This window comes from Haliotis rubra, unplaced genomic scaffold, assembly GCF_003918875.1.
Source record: "Haliotis rubra isolate DU_JTF1 unplaced genomic scaffold, ASM391887v1 Scf464, whole genome shotgun sequence".
In the NCBI taxonomy this organism is placed as follows: domain Eukaryota; kingdom Metazoa; phylum Mollusca; class Gastropoda; order Lepetellida; family Haliotidae; genus Haliotis; species Haliotis rubra.
The window spans coordinates 1-21,023 of NW_025767151.1; the positions used below are offsets into that span (position 1 = coordinate 1).

Genomic DNA, 21,023 nt, shown 5'->3' on the forward strand with positions numbered 1-21,023 from the left:
GAAATATATTTCAAATATGCCAATTTTACTCGTACATTTGGGGGATCGGATAATAGTAGCTCCAAGGGGTCATGCACATATTTGGGGATGTGGAAATGTGAGGTGATGATGAAATGTAAGGGATCACCCATTTTGTTCTGGAAAGGTGGAGGTCATCAACTTGTGCCACATGAACCAGGGGCAATCAAATTTGTAACATGCAAAAAAGATTATGCTTTTAAATTATGGGGTGGGGTGGGTTTAATTGATTTTGGAATATGACATATGCAAAGGGGGTGGCCAATTTACCTTGTACATGAATTGTAGGAGGTCAATCACATTGTACATGCTTCTCCATAAAATCATCACAACCCCCCACCCTATTAATTATGAACGGTACTTAAATATGTATGTAGAAACTATAAACCGGAAGTCGTGTGCTTATTTATCGTGAATGGGTGTAATGTATTTTGTTCAACACACTGTCAACGAGTCGTTAATTCGATAAAAATATTTATGTTTCAAATCCTCTTGAAAACGATCCGTTGCCATAGCATTTCCTCTTTGAATCCCAAAGCGTTATAGGCTATGAGAATAGGTTGTTTACGTGAACGAAATATGTTGTGCGCGTAATCAGGTCAATGCTAGCGTTATTTGTCTAACGCTAATTTCAGTGTACACTAATCCTATGTTCTAACAACTATTACTGTGGCAGTCGCTATTATATTTGTGTTACTGTCAAATAAACCATACACTGTACACCACTGTAATTAGGATTAGTATTAATAGTGACATTATTTTTTTTTCGTTAGTATTAGTACTAGTTATTAGTATACAGTGAATATAGTATTGGTATTAAAATTAGTATTAGTTATTAGTTTTAGTTATTAGTTAGTAGCCATTGATATTAGTTAGCATTACGGGTGTGAAGGATTTTTAATTAAGAGGTGATACTCACACCTTAAATATTTTACTTGATATGCTTGGGTCAGTCACTTACCTATCACTTCCTTTTGTTTAAACCAGGGCAAATTTTTCTGGTTGAGTGGCTGACCCTTTGTTCTTAGCTTGCATGGTTTTTTAACCATCACTTGCACCTCAGTCACTGGACAGAGAAGTCACCAACAGACTGCAGCAAGTTTACTAATTTCAGTTACTTCACTACTGTCAAGGTATGTTTGTTTAATTAAATACATAAACATATATGTGTATATCTTTCATAAATAAGGTTATATAAACATTATGCTATGTATGCTAAATAAGGTAATTTGGTTTTATTTGGCAAAGGAGAGGTTTAGTAAATGGCTTAAAATCTCCTGGATAGGCAGGTATTTGAATGAGTATTTTGATTTATAAGTTTATGAAGCTTTAATCATGTATGTGTTGTGTATGTATGTGTATATATGATAGTATTAGGATGTTTGGTATTTTACTGTGTGCTATGCCAGATCTGTAAATATTTGCTTACAGTAATTTGATTTGATGATAATATTTACGTGTGTAAGAATGTTGTGTAGGGAAGTTAGTTTTGAATTATTTCCACATTTGTAGGTATTTTCGGTGGAACTGTAGCCGTGACCATGTAGTTGTGGAAAACTGTAGTGTGACCTACACCTAGAGGCCATACTTCTGGTATGTTTTGCATATTTTCATCACGTGAATATATACCATTATCTATTGATGACGTTTTACACACAGTAAGATGTGTGTATATTTCATATATTCTACATTTACTACTACATATCTGGACAACTGTAATTCAGGTTGTTGTATCTTACTTATCAGCATTGTGTAGTCAGATGCTTGACTGTGTTGCAAAGGCCACCTAATATAACACAATGCAGTAATTCTATATTTACCGTCTTTATTTAATGATGCATATGATGTACGTGTTGCGGTGTTGTCCATACTTTTGTTTGCAAGCCAAAATGAATTATGCTCGGATTCTGTTTATTATCCTCATCATTGTTATTGTGTATTTCAGGGTGTAAAACAATTAACTAAACCCAGTCGTCGAATAAATCGAATCACACCCGTAGCCGTGTTGTCACCTTTATCAAGATGCACACTTAAAGCTGCTACATTACGACGCCATTAATGCTCTGTGTAATGTGACATAATGGGGAGTAAATGGTATGACGAATTTACAAAGCAACTACTCAATAAGAAATTCGAGAAACGGCAATATTACAATAACTGCAGTACCGTTCTATTAGCATTATTTTTCGTCCAGACACGCTAGTTCTTCGTGCTCTGACAACAGTCTTCGGTCGGGGCAACTTCCAGCTTCCGTAATTCGTAATATAAGAACCACAGAGTAAAAAGTAGGTTTAATGTCGATTTTTAAGTTTTGGCTTGGCCGATAGGCAGGCCTGTATGCCAGTATCAGAGTGACAGCTACTGTTGGACCGTAACTACCGCAGCGGGCAAGGGGGCGCAACTCCAGGAATGTTCCCCATTGACGTCACTATACTGATATTCTAACAAGGGTGTAGCTGACACAAAATAACGCCCAAAATTCCAAATACGTCAACAAGGAGACGTTTGTTATAACAGACAACAGACGGTGACTTGTGACTCAGTCTAAATTAATATCTTTTTTGGAAACCGTATGCAGTGGTGAAATGTAAAGACCATGTCAAATCTTAAACCGTAGGAAGAGCACGAATCGGTGAAAATGTTGACAGGTTTGACAGAGATACGATCATACACCATGATACAGTTTTGATATATGTACGACGCTCCACCTGTCACATATAACCACAAACTTACTGAAATTAAACAAAGTTACCGGAACATGACACAGGTCAGAGCAGCCGGACAGGTGCTTAAACAACCTTCACTGTTAGCTGATTTTTATATAATATATGCGCATGGCGTACATTTGCAGAATTATTTTACATCAAATAATGCGATAATCTTTGGCATTATTTTTGGCAACAACCGATACGCATGCACGATCTGACATCCTCGAACATCCTAGACATTTCATTTGTCCGTATTCATTGTATAGAGAGTGAGAGGAGAGAGAGAGGGGAGGATAGGGGACATCGACACTGACACAGACGCACACGCACACGTAGACAGAGACACACGAAGAGATACAGAGATGTCGTTTATAGTTTTTGTCTCTCTGAACGACTTGTGAAAGGGGAACTTCCTATTGAATCTATATCTGAATATATGTTTCGACTTAATGTTTGGGGACTTCACACTGGGCAAGTTGATTGACAGGGGTGGTGCACCCTACAGAAAAAGACGATAAAAGTTTCAACATCTTTTCTGTAGGGTGCACCACCCTGTTTACATAAACATTCTTTAGGGTGCAGTGAAATCATTCAGTCTTTTATGCTTTCTGAAAGAAATGTTCTTCTAAAACTGCTTCATTTGAAATATGTCAAATGCATGTAAGTTAACACTTTAAACAGTAAACACGTGCACTATCCTAAATTACCCCCAACAATTCTCTACAGTATGTTTTATGGCACCCTGCCTTTATTGCAAATATATTCTGTCCTTGAATATCCAATAAACAGGGCGGTGGGGTAGCCTAGTGGTTAAAGCGTTGGCTCGTCACGCCGAAGATCCGGGTTCGAATCCCCACATGGGTACAATGTGAAGCCCATTTCTGGTGTCCCCTCCGTGATGTTGCTGGAATATTGCTAAAAGCGGCGTAAAACCAAACTCAGTCAGTCAGTCCAATAAATATTTTGACAGCTTCGTACAATATATGTTCTGCTTGTTATATCTCACACAGAATTAAAACTTCAACGCTTCTTTTCCAGGTAGGCATTCTGGTACATGTATATGTTTTTTCTACTTTCCACACATTAGAAGGAAATATCCCTTTGAATTAGTTGCACTTGATGATGAGAACTTGAGATTTGGCTGAATCTCCGATCTTTGATAGACCCGTGAAGAACAGGGTTAGAGTTGGTCTTCAGCAACCCATGCTTGTCGTAAGAGGCGACTAACGAGATCGGTGGTCAAACTCGCCGACTTGATGACACATGTTATCGTATCCAAATTGCCTAGAGCGATACCCATGATGTTGATAACTGAACCGTCCATGTTGTTGCATGTAGCGCTTCTTCCCGGACCCTGTCCGTCCCAAGACGACCAGTCTTCTCTCTGGACAAACGTTCTCAGACCATCCGATAGGCAATAACATCTTGGTAGTAATTGTATACTTTATAATTTTATGTTGCAAAGCATTTTGCCATTCTGTTCGTGTTAGGGAAATCGAACTGAGTTACCGATTCACATGAATACGGGCTACCATCAGTATTTTCTTTTCAGTCGTTATTTGACACCTGACTCATAGGGTTGTTTTCCACATTTACATGCTACTAATACAAATACATGCCATATACCAAGTTCTTTCCCCAATTGCGGTGAAACATAAGCAAATACAGTATGAGTGGAGTGAGTGAGTGAGTGAGTGGCTTCACACATTGTACTTTTTCCTTTCATTGCATACTATGAGAACGACCAAGGTTAGTTGAGTACGACAGCGATAGGAATATGTCTCACAGGTCATCAAAATATATTCCTTGTCAACAACTCATGATGACATGTAGTAGCCAATACTGAACAAAGAACAGGGTATTGATATCTGTAGGATCCACGGTGTGCACATAAACAGGCAAGACGGCCCATTGATCACAAAGAGAACAAGGACGTTGGAAACTGAAACAATCCGATTCCCGAGAGAATGGTATATCCTTCAATGTTGTGATAGACGTCTTTGTTAACGATACACAAGAGAGGGCGTAAACCCGTGTTTGGCAAAACTGAGGAATGTTATTTGTGTAATTGTTGCAGCGTGACACTTCTGATCATGTAATTGTTTGAATATTACATCCCTGTCTAGCTGTTAGGGCGAGTCTTCTCAAGAGTCTCGTCATGGGAAATGTATTTCAGCATACTATAACGTTCTTTGGAAAAGTTATTTTTACAATGAATGGATGATTTGTCCAAAGCTGCTCAGATGTATCATGGGTCGTGCAATTAATGTCAAATTGTGGCACACCAGTGGTTGAGACAAAGACCCAACAGGGTTCTAGGTCACCCATTAGTTATTGTGGTCTTAATGGCATGGATGGTCCTTCATGAAATTAGTATTGTATGAACCCAGCTTTGGGAATCGCCTTTATGGGAAATGAGTGTTCCAGTATCACCCTTTAAGCCAAGAGACGACCATCATTTGTATGTAAAGTTTCTAATGATGTAAAAATATACGTACATATTCCTGACTGAAATGTTCAATAAGTTTGTGTACATGCAACTACTCAAATAGCGCCCCCAACAAGTGTTGAGTCAGTGTGTAATCAACCGCTTCATAATATGGTTTATACGCATATTACGTGGAAAACATATGCCCGGATCAGTAAGCCAGCTTTTGGGCGTATTTGACAGCCTCTCTGGATAACATGGATAACATGATTTATCATCCAAAACTGTGTTCCACGGGAGATATTGCTTGTGTGAGATCATATGATATCTCCTAGGAGATATCGTTTTGACAGTAGATTTTGTACAATGCCCTGACAATGCTATGACATCGATGAACTTGATGCCCTGACAATGCTATGACATCGCTGCACTGCAAGTCTAACGGCAGTACCGTGTTCAGAGATGTACATTTTTCATTGAAAACTAATGAAGAGTGATTTTGGATGATAAATAGAATCTCACCCTCGTGTCTTCTGATATCAAATATATCATCACTCGTTGATAAAGTAAAATATATCCTCGGCAAGCCTCGGATATTTGTAACTTTATCAACTCGTGATGATATATTTGATATCAAAAGACACTCGGGTGAGATTCTCTATATAAGCCATGCCACAATATCGATACAGCGCATTGCAATTCCGCTCAATACATCCCAATATCGAGTAGTAGGTCGGACGGTACAGTCACGACATCCCAGAACATACATAACAATTGACGTGTGAATGGTATGCGCGACTTGGTGCACCTTTTGCGTGAATGAACATATGTTAGTGTCTCCATATGATAACCATGCAAGTGGTTCTTCTACTTTCGTTTAGATTTATATTGTCTCTTAATCTTAATTGCATTTAGTGATGAAAAGAAACAGGAGAATTTCAATAAAATATTGACATACATGTAGTAAGGCTTTAAATGGCCTGTAAAAATCTGGAATCTTAAAATTCCTGTGATTGGCGATATCTGCGATCTCCACGAGACTTGGATGCAATGACCTGTAATCAGCAGAATCATGATGCCCGTATGAAACAGTCCTGAGTGTCAATGAACTGAATGTTTCCTCCATATCTCTGACAGATGGCTCTTTGACATTTTACGGTGACACATTGACCAAATGTGTCGTCCAGAATTTCTCCCTGGCCTGTCCATCCCAAGACGACCAGTGCTCTGTCTGGACTATCCTCCTCCGACACACCGATAGGCGCATCTGGATGGTGATTATATACTTACTAGTTTAAACTGCAAATTAATAGCTTTTTGACATTCCATTATGTGTTAGGGAAGTCGAAATACGTTTTTAATACACATGAATGTAGGATGCAATCAGTTCTTTCTAAATTGTTACGTTCTACAGACTCTTAGGGATTTTACAAGTTGTTCTTCACATTTACATGCTGATAATGCATACACATATCAAACAACTACTGATGTCTGCAACATTAGTGAAACATGAATCATAATGACTGTTAAGTATCTCACAAATCAAGGGATGTTGAGGATCCTCACCGGGCTATATATCGCCAGCAACTGAAGATAGATCACCATACTTAGGGACCATGGGGCCTTACAGTACCTTTTCTACCTGCAAAGGACCCTAGTTGGATTTACACCATCCCTTCAGCTGCTGATTCTAAGAAATGTTACCCAAAATTAAAAAACAAGAATACTACGTTGAAAAATCCTGGTAAGTTTAAATTGACTTTGAATGTTTATTTGGACGTACGTACCCTCTCAGGAGGACAATCCTTTTACAATACTTCAACCCCCTTTGAGGGTACAGCCACTAACAATGCCAGTTACTAATCCAAGCTACCAATAATAAAATACTTTTCTATTTACAAACCATTTTTTTAAATTTGTCTAGCAATTCTATTTCTTTTAAAAATTCAATGATTAAATGATAATTTACATTACAAAGATCTTTCACTGTTTTAACATTGAAATATTTATCCCTTGTGATGGAAAAATCAATACAGTCAAGCAAGACATGCCGTGATTCTTCTGAGGATCCTCACCTTTAAGCAAATATCCATATTGTATATCTTGTGTGGCCAATGCAACATCGTCGCATGATGACCACATAAATCTGGACTCACAACCAAGTAGGTGTAACCAATATAGTTTTATTTCATGTAATTTATTCATACCTTCTTGAGTGTCCCACTTCTTCTGCATCAGATCACGGATGCAGGTTCTAATGCTAACCTTGTAATCAGAGTATGGAATAAGAAGTGGTGTCACAGATTTGTTGAGCGCTGCCATAGCGGCAAAATCGGCCATTGTGTTCCCAGAATGCTTGTTTAGATCTTTGTACATTATGCTAATTTTTTCGCGAACACCTGGTATCTTCTACTATTTCATTTGTGATTCATAAACATATGTTCTGTCATCGTATCATCATGACATTTAATTGTGCCCTGTAAAACAGATTGTTTTTGAAAGTGTATCAATTCTATAATCATTGTCGTAACATCAGCAACTCACAACCTCTACTTTGTTCAAGAGGAGTCTCTTGCAGTCAAGTTCGTCATGACTCAATATACCAATGAGATTACATTTGTACATGTCTATAAGATGGCATAGCTCACTATGCAGAGTTGTTTCCTTGGATAGCAGGATCCGTTGACTTGTTTGAATTGATATTTTATCCTAATCGTGATGTTAGTTTAAACTACTGTACCCATCTTTATGTGTTACATAAAGGCGTTGCATCAACTTGATTTTCCACCACATTAGAATGTGACATGTCGGTATATGACTGAAATAGGTCTGTCCGATATTCGATTATTTACAGACTGACGTCATACAGCTGGAATATTGCTGAATGTGGCGTAAAACTAAAATCACTAACTCGAGATAAAATGCGGCTTAAATATTCAGCATCAGGATTATATATACTTGAATTCCATGGCTGCAATACTGATTTCATTATTTGATATTATTTGATTGTCAGATTGTCAATAATCAAAGAACATTTTATCAAACAACACGTGTATCTAAAACTTTTCATTTAAGTGATGTGAAGTATTGATTTGTATCTTATTTCAAACATTTAATTTTCTGTGGGCATGTCAGTTGTTACCTTTCGCGAACTATTTCCAATAATAAACTGTGTATTTAACAAAAGCAGATTTTGCGGAAAACAACTTTATTATGATGTGATGTAAATGTTCAGTATATATCTTTATACACTGGTCAAGCAAGAAAGGGATTTATACTGAAATGTTAGTATCACAGTGCTATAATATATTCGTATTCCGTAGTTGTGCCATATGAGTACTTCTAAGATGCAAGACTTCTAAGAAACAACTATATGCATTTGTATAGCTAAACAAATTTATTCTTCTACACTCTGACATACATTAATAAGAAATTGTACATACTGTGTGAAATGCCATTGGATTGAATTGTATTGATGCAGTAAGTTGTTTAAGAGATGCTGATATGATCGTGGAAATTGTGAACTCGATATTGCTCTAAATTCATTACCCTCACAATCTGTTACTAACAAGACGTGTGTTCAATGTATGTACTAAAGTGTGCCTAAAATGCTGAGATAACAGTGTGTGTATGTTATATATTGTTATATCTTGTACTATATAAATATGTATATATATTTATGTAAGCTACAGGCACATGATGCAATCTAAGTTGTCATCGTTACGAGTTATATTCTTAAACATAATTATGTAAAATCTATTTTTGAGTTGAATAATGAGAAAGTAAACAACTAAGGGAGCATTCCTGTTGGTGTAAAGGAAATATATTCTTCGGTAGCTTAGCCGTTGATGTGAAGTCATACTTTGACCAAATTGCTGCCATATGCCATGATGACCAACTTGTTTCACTTCAAGAAACACCGTGAAGATCCAGGCCAGAATTGATCTTCAGCAACCATTGCTTGTCGTAAGAAGCGACTAACGGGATCGTGTAAGACTTTGTTGACACGTGTCATCGGACATAAATTGCGTAGAGTGTTGCTCATGATGTTGATCACTGGATTGTCTGGCCCAGACTCGATTATTTACGGACCGCCGCCATATAGCTGGAATATTGCTGAGTGCGGTGTGAAACAACATAGTGGGTGAGGAAAATGGGTGCTGAATCATTTCTCTGAGATTTGTGGCGAGGTTAAAATGTAACTCGTCTTACTCGTTCACTTCTGGTGGAATGTGCACCAAGAGAGCAATCTCTAAATTTGTTATCAGATAATACATTTGCAAATGTTGAGGTTGATGTGTCTGTGCAAAGAACTCTAAATGATTGAGGTATCATACGTGATGTTTTCCCTTCCAGGAAGATGACATAGTAACAAAATCAAACATGTCTCTTGACATGTGTTTAATCTTCCCTTCCGTAGTCGATCAAAAAGGATATTTGAATATCGGGGTGGATGTGTATGCCCCAATCCATTCCGATGTTATAAATGTCAACACTTCGGTCACGGGTCGCATTTGTGTCGAAACTTTGTGGTGTGTCATCGCTGTGACGGCCCCATGATGGTCGTGATTTTAATGAAGAATAAATATTCGTTATATTTTATGACTAATTTGTGCAAAAGTCACCAACTCCTGAAGGACTGATGTAAATCCAACCTGGGTCCATGAAGGTAGCCAAAGTACTGTAAGTCACAATGCCCCCAGCATGGTGATCTTCCTTCGGTTGCTGGTGCTCTCCAGCCTGTTTTCATATTGGAAATGGGAATAATACTGGTTTATTACCCATACGGGCTAGGATACACAGGTGATTATTTTTGTGATAATCGCACATGTGCTTTTCAGTGATTCTCAACGTTGATTGGTCGGATAAGCAGAGAAGAATTATGATTGGTTGATGGAACTACTTTTCATCATCCAAGTTCATTGAAAACTTTTACCGTTTCATTGATGATTAGAACGTGCTGTACTCACACATTCCGAGATTTAAAAAGAAAACATACAGGTTACAGAATATGAATACTCTTTTTAATAGAAATTATTATTTTGCAATAAAATTGCGTTATAAATAGTAGTCTTTTAAAATAAATAACCTTAAAGAAAACCCAAACAATTTTGGCATTGTTTGTAAACTAACATGGCCGCCATATTAGGCTGACTCGATCAAGATCAGTGACCTAGTTAAAGTTAACGGTGATCTTATAGGAAGAGTGATAAATATTTTACAGCCCTTGAATTTGTATAACCTCTTTGTTGTTAAAAGTGAATTCGGGGCAATAGAAGCAGCAAGATACCGGCTAAAGGTGTTATCTGAAAGTGTGACAAGTGAGTCTGCCACGGTGTCCTTGCCATCTGAACAGAAAACAGCTTCTACTGTACAAACCAATAGTAGCGATTTGAATCTATGATCGTTTATTAAACAGTTTTGTCCTAAGTTGAATAAAATTCTGAGATTTAAATGTTCAGTTGGCAAGGTAAGATTATGAGGATTCGCAATCTTAATTTCACTTTATTTGATTTAATTTTTTGTTTAAAATGAAATCCATCGGTACGTCTTCACTGCAATCAGACTATAGATTTACCCCAAAACACAGAAGTGCCAAATGTTAATTTAAATTCATTCTTCATAACATACATTTGAACTTTGCGTATACTAGAACGGACAAATATACAACCGATTTACTGTGATATAAGATAGTCAATAATCCATGCATATTTGAAGATATATTTTTTAATTTTAAAGCATGAAATGATCGAGCGAACAAAGGTTTGTAATCAATGGACGATTAAAAAAATAGACGGAACTGGATGTTATGCGTTTGATTCTAAACATTTTACACAAAGTGAAGCCAATATATAAACATCAAAAAATATTTCCATACAATGCATGACTGATGACAGATGTTCAACTATTTGGCTTCGTCCTTCCTGCTGGTTTTATCTGTAACCTGTGGGTTATCAACAGGTGATTCAGCTCTATCAGATTCATTTCTCACAGGGGCAACTGACGGCTTACTGGCATAATATTCTCTCATTTTACCTAAACCTATTGCAAGTAATTCGGGTCCAACCAGCTTCACAACACCCTTGATAAGATCCATCACCATCTCTCCTTCATTGCTGACCTCTTTTCTAGCCGTTTCTCGATAATTTGGAGGATTAGCCTCACAATAAACCTTCCTCCGTTCGGCTTCCAGTTCCAGACGCTGTCGTTCCTTCTGAAGATCAATTTCCATATGCAGTCTCAGTTTCTCTATTTCCATTTTCAATTTCTCCATTTCTAGCTGTTGCCCCTTCTGCTGTTCTTTAATGCTTAACTGCTGAACGAGTTGAGCGATCTTGTCAGTCTGAGCCTCTTCCATTGTTGTCATCTTGGTCTGATATTCCTCTTCAATCTTTTTCTTCAGCTTATTTACTTCAGCCTCATTTTCCTGTCTGAGCCGTTCCTCCCTCTTCAGCATACCCTTCTCAGCTTCCTTGTACATGTCATTTGTGTAGACCTCACCAAAATTGTTAGAGTGGATCCTGTCCACCATGTCCAGAAACCTTTGAACTGCCTCATTCCTCTCCTCGGACCTGCCCTGTTATTAAAAGCAATATATCTATTGCCACAGGACTTCAGTAGATCTCGTAGCATTTGTGGTACGTCTTCCAGATATTTCTCAATAGTTTTGCCGCAACAATCCAGTTCATCCTTTCGGGTAAATAGAATCATGAGGTACTTCATCATACCTTCTCCAAAGACATTCTTGAAGTGTTCCACTGTGTCTTGTTCCTCTTTCGTGAATCGATCGACCCTGACAACCATAACGAAGGCATGTGGTCCAGGTGCAGCCATCCCAACACATTTCACCACCACCCTGGTGACGTCGGCATTGGACATGCCCGTATCAAACAGTCCTGGAGTGTCAATGATCTCAACGTTTCGTCCAAACCTCTGACAGGTGGCCCTTTGACATTTGTCGGTGACACTTTGGCCACATATATCGGACTTGAACTCGCCCCCGATCAAGGATGTTGTTACATGTAGCGCTCTTCCCAGACCCTGTCCGTCCCAAGACGACCAGTCTTCTCTCTGGACAAACGTTCTCCGACCATCCGATAGACGCATCTGGGTGGTAATTGTATACTTAATAGTTGTGTGTTGGAAATGTATTTGTCATTCCACTTTCTGTTAAGGAAGTCAGATTCACATGTAATCATTACGTGACTCCTAAATGTAGTGATTTTACAAGTTGTTCTTCACATTTACAAGTTTCTTCTACATACACGTATTAAATACCTAGTCGTTTCCTCAATACCAGTGAAACATAAGCAAAAAACATGAGTATGAAACAATATGCTTGTAATCTCACAATTCAAATGATGTTGAATTAAATGAACAGTGGAACAGTTTCTACCTTGACTTATTGATAGATAATTTTAACATTTAGAAGATACTCTTCTACTCACCCATCCTCTTCATATGTTCTCTGCTTTTTGTCTTTGATCCAGTCCTACAAAAAGACATATTCGTTTAGAACATTTTACATTTTGATTACTAAAGATCTGTTTACAACTGATGTTTCGTGACTCATACAACTATAAAATAAATGAGATTAAACTGCTCTCAATTATCTTCCGAAACAGTTTGTGAGTAAACGACAAACTAGATTAACTACTTTCACTTCACGTAAGACACAACAGCCATTTCCATAATTATATCAAACATATGATTTTTCGCAACCCTTAAGTACAAAATGGTACTTTTGCTTGCATTTCAGACTATGAGAACGACCAAGATTAGTTGAGTACGACAGTGATGAGACAGGTCATGATCCATGTTTCGCGTCAACAACTTACTGATAACCATAGATGACATGTAGAAGCCAAAACTGAAAATAACCGGGGTTTTCATATTTGGAGGATCGAGGTCTTGAAATTACACCAGTTAATAGAAAGTATGACCCCTTTGTAGCATTAGACTCAAGATTAATCACTAAGTGTGATCTATTTCACAAGAATGTTTGATTTTTTACATACCTGTCACTTAATTTCTCCCTCCTACTAAGCTCACTTTGTATACATCTGGACACGAATCAGGTTTGTTGTTTAACTGCACTGCAGCGAAAGCTGGAACACGTGACAAGCCGAGCGTTTACCACAGCGAGGACATTTGAATATGCACAACAGCCTATTGATCACAAAGAGAATATTGTGACACTGGGAATCCCAAACGCCTGATTCCCCGATAATGGGAATATCGTTTAATGTTGTGGTACACACAAGAGGGAGTAACCGGTGTTTGGCAACCGAGGTATGTTATTTGTGTGATTTTGCAGCGGGATAGTTCTGATCATATAATTGTTTGAATATTACATCCCTGTCTGGGCGAGTCTTCACAAGAATCTCGTCATGGGAGATGGTATTTCAGCATACTATAATGTTCTGTTGGAAACTTATTTTTTACAATGAAACGATGATTTGTCCAAAGCTGTTCAGGTGTATCATGGGATCGTGCAATTACTGTCAAACAGGCACACCAGTGGTTGACAAATAGGGTTCAGGTCACCCATTAGTTATTGTGATCTTATGGCATGGGTGGTCCTTCGTGAAATTAGTATTGTATGTACCCAGCTTTGGGAATCGCCTTTATGGGAAATGAATGTTCCAGTATCACCCTTTGAGCCATGAGACGACCATTTGTATATACAGTTTCTAAAGTTTCTTAAGCTGTTCAGGTGTATCATGGTGTCCTGCAATTAATGTCAAACAGGCAAACCAGTGGCTGAGACAAAGAAACAACCCGCATTATCGGGTTACAGTGAACGAAGCTAAAGGGTCCAAGTCACCCATTAGTTATTGTGGTCTTATGACATGGGTGGTTCTCCATGAAAGAGTATTGTAAGTACCCAGCTTTGGGAATCACCATTATGGGAAATGGCAGCCAGTTCTCCGGCACATACATTACAATTGACGTAAGAATGATATGTCTGACCTTGTGCACTTTATGCACGATACGCATACAAGTGATTTTTCTATTTTCGTTTCAGTTTTGTATCGTCTATTAATGTTAATGTCAGGTAGTGATGGAAACAAACAAGAACACTTCCATTTACTATTGCTATACAGGTGTTTAGGCTTTACATATATCGTAGATTGTCCTAATTTGGTTGGATAAAGTTTGAGATTCCAGATCTGTGACCACGGTTGGTGAACAACGTAACTAGACAACCCAGCGACTGACATTGTCATCGATCTCCATGAAATGACAATGACATGGAATCAACAAAATCGCCCAGTTTGATCTGCTACGTCGCTTAAGGTGGAAGCGTTAGATACAATGTAGAACATTAGTGTTAAAGTTGGTCACTTACCGTTAAAATGCGATTCCTGGTAGACGATATATTTTGTAGACCATATAGCTACAACCTATAATTACAAGCCTGTTTACAGTCAATGATTCACTCATTTACAGCTAAAGCAAATTGTGGGGATGGCAGGGGCTTCATGTTGTACAACACATACCTTTCTATGACTTAATGTACTAGTATTCCTTTATATGTTTTAAAACTATGCACAGAACGCGATACCACTAGGCCATATTCATTAGGAAGCACATGAGCAGTGTAGCAAGTGACCGAGACTGGCCCTCCCCTTACGATCCATCTGGTCCCCTCTCATGACAGGCAAAGAACGCTAGGGAACCATATTCGTACTCAGACTTCCTGCAGGACCAGGAATTCATCTCTCCTTCATTGCTGACCTGTTGTCCAGCCGTTTATTTATAATTTAGCCTCACATAACATCTTCCTCCGTTCGGCTTCCAGTTCAGACGCTGTCGCTCCTCTGAAGATCACTTTCCATTTGCAGTCTCTCTTTCTCTATTTCCATTTTCATTTCCTCCATTTCTAGTTGTTGCTGCTTCTGTTGTTCTTTAATGCTTGAACAATCTTCTCCGTCTGATCCTCTTGCATTGCTGTCGTCTTGGCCTGATATTTCTCTTCAATCTTTCTCTTCTCCTTATTTACTTCAGCCTCATTTCCTGTCTGAACCTTTCCTCCTTCTTCAGCATACCCTTCTCAGCTTTCTTGTATATGTCATTTGTATAGACCTCATTAGAATTGTAAGAGTGGATTCTGTCCACCATGTCCAGAAACCTTGCAGCTGTCCTATCCCTCTCCCTAGATTCGCCCTGTTATTGAAAGCTACAGATCTACGAGGAATGACAAGTCTGTATGGATGATCAACTTCTTTATTGTACAATAGCGACGTTTCGGTAAATATATTTATACCGTAACGGTTTTAAAGCATTAGGTGGTGAATGGATACAGCAGCGAATATTTAGGGTACATGAGGGCTAACAAAGAAGATGGGTGATAAAGATAAGATGAAAACAATAATAATTTATACATGAGACAAATCGAGGCAGGATAAAAGCATGATGAACAGGATTATAGGTGAGAATGGGGATACTAATTGGGGAGGGATTAGTGTGAGAAGCCACAGAGAGGAGATTGGATAAATTAGTTTTATATTAGGTGGTGGTAAAGCTGATGGAATAAAATAGGCCTGTTCATATTAAGTTTTGGGTCGTGTCATTATATTTGTAGTGCTTCTGTCAATTTTCTTGTAGTGTAATCATGTTCATTGTTTGCTAGTGTTTTAACAGTGTCCCAACTGATGTTGTGCTGAGGATGTTTGATGATGTGTTCCAAAATGACTGATTGTGTGTCTGAATTAATAGCGGATGTATTGTGTTCCTTAATTGGAATGTTGAGTGGTTTTGATGTTTCCCCAATGTAGTTGCTGCCACATCCGCATCTCACTACCATACATACGTGAAACATCCCACCACATCAGTCGTTTATTAACGCAGCAAGCAGGCATATGACACTTACTATATGACGGGCACACCACTCAAAACCACCATTACGACTAACGGTAGGAAATACGCAAAACAACAACAGCCAAAGGGTGCGGTCTACAACATCAGCTGCAACTGTGGCAACAACTACATCGGGGAAACTTCAAGACCACTTCTACGAAACTCATGTTGTGTATATCTAGACACGATTCAAGTTTGCTGTTTAACTGCACTGCAGCTAAATTCGGGACAGGTCACTAGCAGTGGGTTTCCGACGTTACGGTTGACGATACACACGGTAGGGTGTAGCCAGTGTTTTGCAATCGGGGTATATTATTGGTTGTCGTTATCTATAACTTTAACACATGTCTCTTTGTGGACACATTCGTGCCCTGAGTGGAGACGTGTTAGGAACATTGTGACGGTGCGTACAGTAAGTTACTGAATGTATATTTACTTTGAAGAGGAAGTAGTGGATGTGAGCAATTAATGTGTTAGAAGAAGTTACGTGTACTAACGTTTGTCGCTTATGGTGTTATTTGTTTACGTCACATTGGTTTGCGTTGAGATCGATATACCTCATATAATTGTTTGAATAATACACTATTCAAAAGAGTCGTGAGCTCGTCAAGGGAAACTGTTGTTTTATCATACTTAAATAATTTGTTGAAAACCCATTTCCACAATGAATGAATGCTTCGCACAAACCTGTTAGCTAATATGCATCATGGGGTCATGCAATGAATCAGGCGAGTGGTTGAGACAAGGACAAACACATTTTCACCACTCGATAAACCACGTGTTAATAACTCGATGAAAATTGGCAAATTCTGAACAAAACGTTATACCAAAATGCAGCCGTTTACATGCACGATATTTGCTCTTGCTTTTCAACAATTTGATGCATGATCCTCTTGCAATTCATCTGCATATGGCTTGCAGTTGGTTCCTCTAAGTTAGTGGAGAAATTCATCTTTGATGTAACTATTATATATATACATAAGATATAGTGAGTACTTTAAGTGAGTCTAAACTTTTGAATGGTAGTATATATTCCTCAACACCATCTATGGTTTCGTTATCAATTACAATTGGCAGCAGCTCACCTTTACTTTTCCGAAAATCAATAACCATTACTTTTGTTTTTCTTATCATATAATTTTAGGAAATTGATATACACCAATCAGGAAATTTTGTGATAGTCAGAGCGATAGTCATTCTCCGAGTGCCTTATACATGTGATCAGATGTCACGTCAATATTAAGCTTATATATGTGAATGATGTAAACCATTCTTCAATATCAAACAGTTATTTATATCATGCATATATCAGAAATACTTTATGCTCAAAACGTTTTGATAGCCCCTCGAATATGGCTATATAGTAATAGCGCTGGATGTTCGTTTCTGGAAAAGAAAGTCGCACACAGCGAAGTTTGGCTAAGAGGAGGGCATCTCTTTAAACAAGGAATGGTCATCAATAAACATCGTTATATGTGTCACCTATTTATATCAGATTAAGGATTAATGTTTTGTCTCTTTTCAGATTTATATCGCACATCATATCCTGTAAGACTGATCCAACGTCCAACTGATATAAGTAAGTAACTCTATATACAAGCAGCACATTTTCTGATGCTTTCAAAATTTGCTCTCAATTTGAAATTTGTCGCTTGCATCACAAGTGCAATGCCGTTAGATTCACCATTGTTCTCGGTGCCCCTGGGTTTGTACCTCCTGATCTCTTGGCGCAGATCAGGAGAGTGCCTGGAGTTCTCCACCGGGAGCACAGCCCTTCTGACACTCTGGGCAATGGAGAAGGCTGCAAAATTGGGGAGTCTACATATTCTCCAGAAGGTTCCTAGGCAGCGTTTCCTGGGAGACGTCCCATTCGCTGTCTCGGCTGCGTGTAAAGGGACAAAGGGCCCTGAACTAATGACGAGCTTTACCAGCCTGACTGTGCCAGGATAACCCAAACCCTTTCTGCTGCATCTTCATCTTAATATGGAAAACATAATTATTACTGTGCCATGTTGTTACAGTTCACAATATATGCAGTAGTAAAATACATATATGACAACCGGGACTCATAAGGCATTAAAGACACCATATTTAAACCATTACAGATATTTTATCATCACAAAATTCATTTATCCACAAACCAAAATATTTATATTATGCACAATATTCTCCTATTATATCACCACAACTGAGGTTCACTGTTGATCTGGGTATTGACACGAGTCTGCATTGAAGACTCTTTGTTTTATCTTTCTCTTACCACCATGTAAAATACTTTAATTTCATTGGTCAATAACGCTTTTACAAGTTTCCGTGTAACCCATCCCAGGAAGGTGACAACTGGGAAAAATATCATCCGCTGCCACGGTAACCGCCAAACTCACTGCCGAGACGCTGTATCTCATGCAGTGCGCGGAGGTCGAAACCGTTCGATTAGCTGTTTTAGAGTTCACTATGTACACATTTATGTTACCAATATTTATTTTGCCGACACTGCATCGTTTTGCACACTCAACTTAAACATTAGTAACCCTTTTTATAGCAGGTTAAAGCTTGTCGGAATATGTTTCACTAATTTTAAACATCTAGTCGAGAGGCAGACGCCAGTTTTTTGTCATATAGTCGGTAGCGAGCTTATCGATCTTCAAAATAAAATAAAATTATATTTTGTACAATTAACATGGCGGTAAGATAAATGCGCTGTAAGTTTCTCCCTCGGATAATACGGTCTGATGAATGCATCTTTGTTGCAGTGTTATCCCACGCCTACCGGCTCGGGTAACACTGCTACAAAGATGCGTACACCAGATCGTATTACCCTCGAGAGAAGCATACAATTTATAATGTTGATTAGGAGATTCAATAGTTGAGACCACTCAGCAGTCAGCTGTACTCAGCTTCATAACCCCTGCTTCGATGTTGTAAATCGCCTTTTCATTTTCAATAGTAATATAGCCTCTGAAACTTCTCTATTTATGTCTTCCGCTTGAGATAAATCAATCTTCTGGAATTTGTAATATATGTCCACTGCTACCAGGGATGACACTGCTACAAAAAGCATACATCAGACCGTATTACCCGCGGGAGACGCATACAGAGTATTTATCTTACAGCCATGTTAAATGTACAAATTATCATTTTATTTTATTTTGAAGATCGCTTCCGACTATATGACATGTAAACAAAATGGCGTCTGCCTCTCGACTGGATTTTTAAAATCAGTGAAACATCTTCTGACAAGCTTAAAACTGCTATAAAAATGGTTAATTATGTTTTAAGTTGAGTGTGCAAACCACTCAATGTATAAAATAGCTTAAATAAAGCAGTGAAAGTCGGTAAAATAAATCTGTACAAAGTGAACACAAAAACAGCTTATCGAAAGGTTTTCGAACTCTGGGCACGGCATGCGTCATATTATGACGTCATACGCTTCAGCTTCTCGGTGGAAAGTTTGGCGATTACCGTGGCAGCGGGTAATATTTTTCATTATTGGTATCCATTACATTGTCAAAACCTCTCTTAATTCCAAGCTGTCTACTTCTTCAATGATATCTTGTACATCTCCACATCTAAACTTAAATTCTCCACTAATGTATATGATTCCTTATGATTTTAAAAGTAAAACTGTTCTAAGAGAAATAAAAGTTCAGAAAAAGTTGATCCTTTTGGAGGCAGGTAAACAATGCACATTTACATGTGTGTGGTTTATATGCCCACATATCTGTGTTCACAGTATTCCTTCTGAGTTAAAGTCAGTCAGTCCTTTTACATATGGAAATAAGTTCTTCTTCACCAGAAATCCTACTATACCAGATCCTCTTTTTGGCGCGGACATGTAAGGTTTGACGGTTCTGTCCTATCCACTCATATCTATCAAGTTCAAATTTATCTGTGCCCTTTAAAATGTTTCACATAGTCCAATAATGCCACAATCAAGGAGGTTGAAAGCATCACATTTAAAGTTAAATCATAAACATTTTTCACATTTTTCTTAAAACCCCGACATTCTCAAGTCGTAAGCCCTAATGGGTCTTCTTGGGTGTGTTGTTGGTCCAAGACAGCTTCCCATTTTTGTGGAGTGTCAACATATTTTCCTTGCCTAACATTTTGAGAAGCGTGCGCATGTTATTTTCTGCCTTAAGCTCAACTTTTGTTATGTAATTATCAATATACGACTTTCCATATTCTTCTCATTCTTTAATTTACTTTTGCTTTCACAACCAAACCAAATGTTGTTTTTGTTCTGGAGTTCCAAGCTGGCACACTACATGACCTAGACTTCTGCTTTCTCCATATTTTCTGACAAAGTGTTCACATCTCCCTTCTTCTACACCCTCTAATTGTAATGAGTTGACTAGCAGGTCGTCAGTAGTGTTCTTTACCTCTTGATGTGTTTCATTTTGCGAAGTTTGTTTTCATCCTTTGATCCCAATAGAGCATGTATCGACGTTCTGAGAATTTACAGCTTTTGTACTTTTACAGTATGTTTCTTTTAATTTGTTCAATTTTGATTTAACTGAACAAATCTTTCTGGAATTCGTCCTTTAATATCCTGACTTGTCTCTATTGTAATTGTGATTAAACAGTAGAGCAGCGACTTTAAGAAAAGTGGCCAAATTGAGAAGTTTAATGCCCCTATCTCTTGTATGGACATATTATGGCTCATTGGAACGCTTATTGTACCTACTTTAACATAGGTCATAATGTGGTGGCCAGATATGGTCCAGTTTTTTAAAGAAAACACCTTGTTACGTCATCTCACTATCGCCAAAATAATATATAATTACAACGACTTATTTATATATATAAATCCTTCATGTTTTGTTAAGGTTCCATCACCAGTGGTGTTATGGCATATTCTGAATTGTTTGTATTTAATTAAATGACCAAAAGGTAATAATACGGATAATTCTTGAAAATCATGTTTTGGGGAAATCAGTCTTTTTGGAAATTTACGCATCGATTTCAGCAGGAAACGTTCACTTTGTGTGAAATCTCTGTGTCCA

The 21,023-nt window shown here is 38.1% G+C and overlaps 1 protein-coding gene across 1 annotated transcript; it reads right to left on the bottom strand.

The window, feature by feature from the left end:
* Window positions 1-11,059: 11,059 nt before the first annotated feature.
* LOC124290416 (GTPase IMAP family member 9-like) lies at window positions 11,060-12,261 on the bottom strand. Its single transcript, XM_046727118.1, has 2 exons — window positions 11,797-12,261; window positions 11,060-11,731 (listed from the first exon to the last, which is right to left on the bottom strand). The coding sequence occupies exons 1-2, from the start codon at window positions 12,259-12,261 to the stop codon at window positions 11,060-11,062; spliced, it is 1,137 nt and encodes a 378-aa protein (XP_046583074.1).
* Window positions 12,262-21,023: the final 8,762 nt, after the last annotated feature.

Excerpts from the sequence above, each read along its gene's own strand:
- LOC124290416 (XM_046727118.1), bottom strand. The coding sequence starts at position 12,261 with ATGCGTCTATCGGATGGTCGGAGAACGTTTGTCCAGAGAGAAGACTGG. Across the intron at positions 11,732-11,796 it reads TTGAGAAATATCTGGAAGAC|GGCAGGTCCGAGGAGAGGAA; the intron begins GTACCACAAATG and ends TTTTAATAACAG.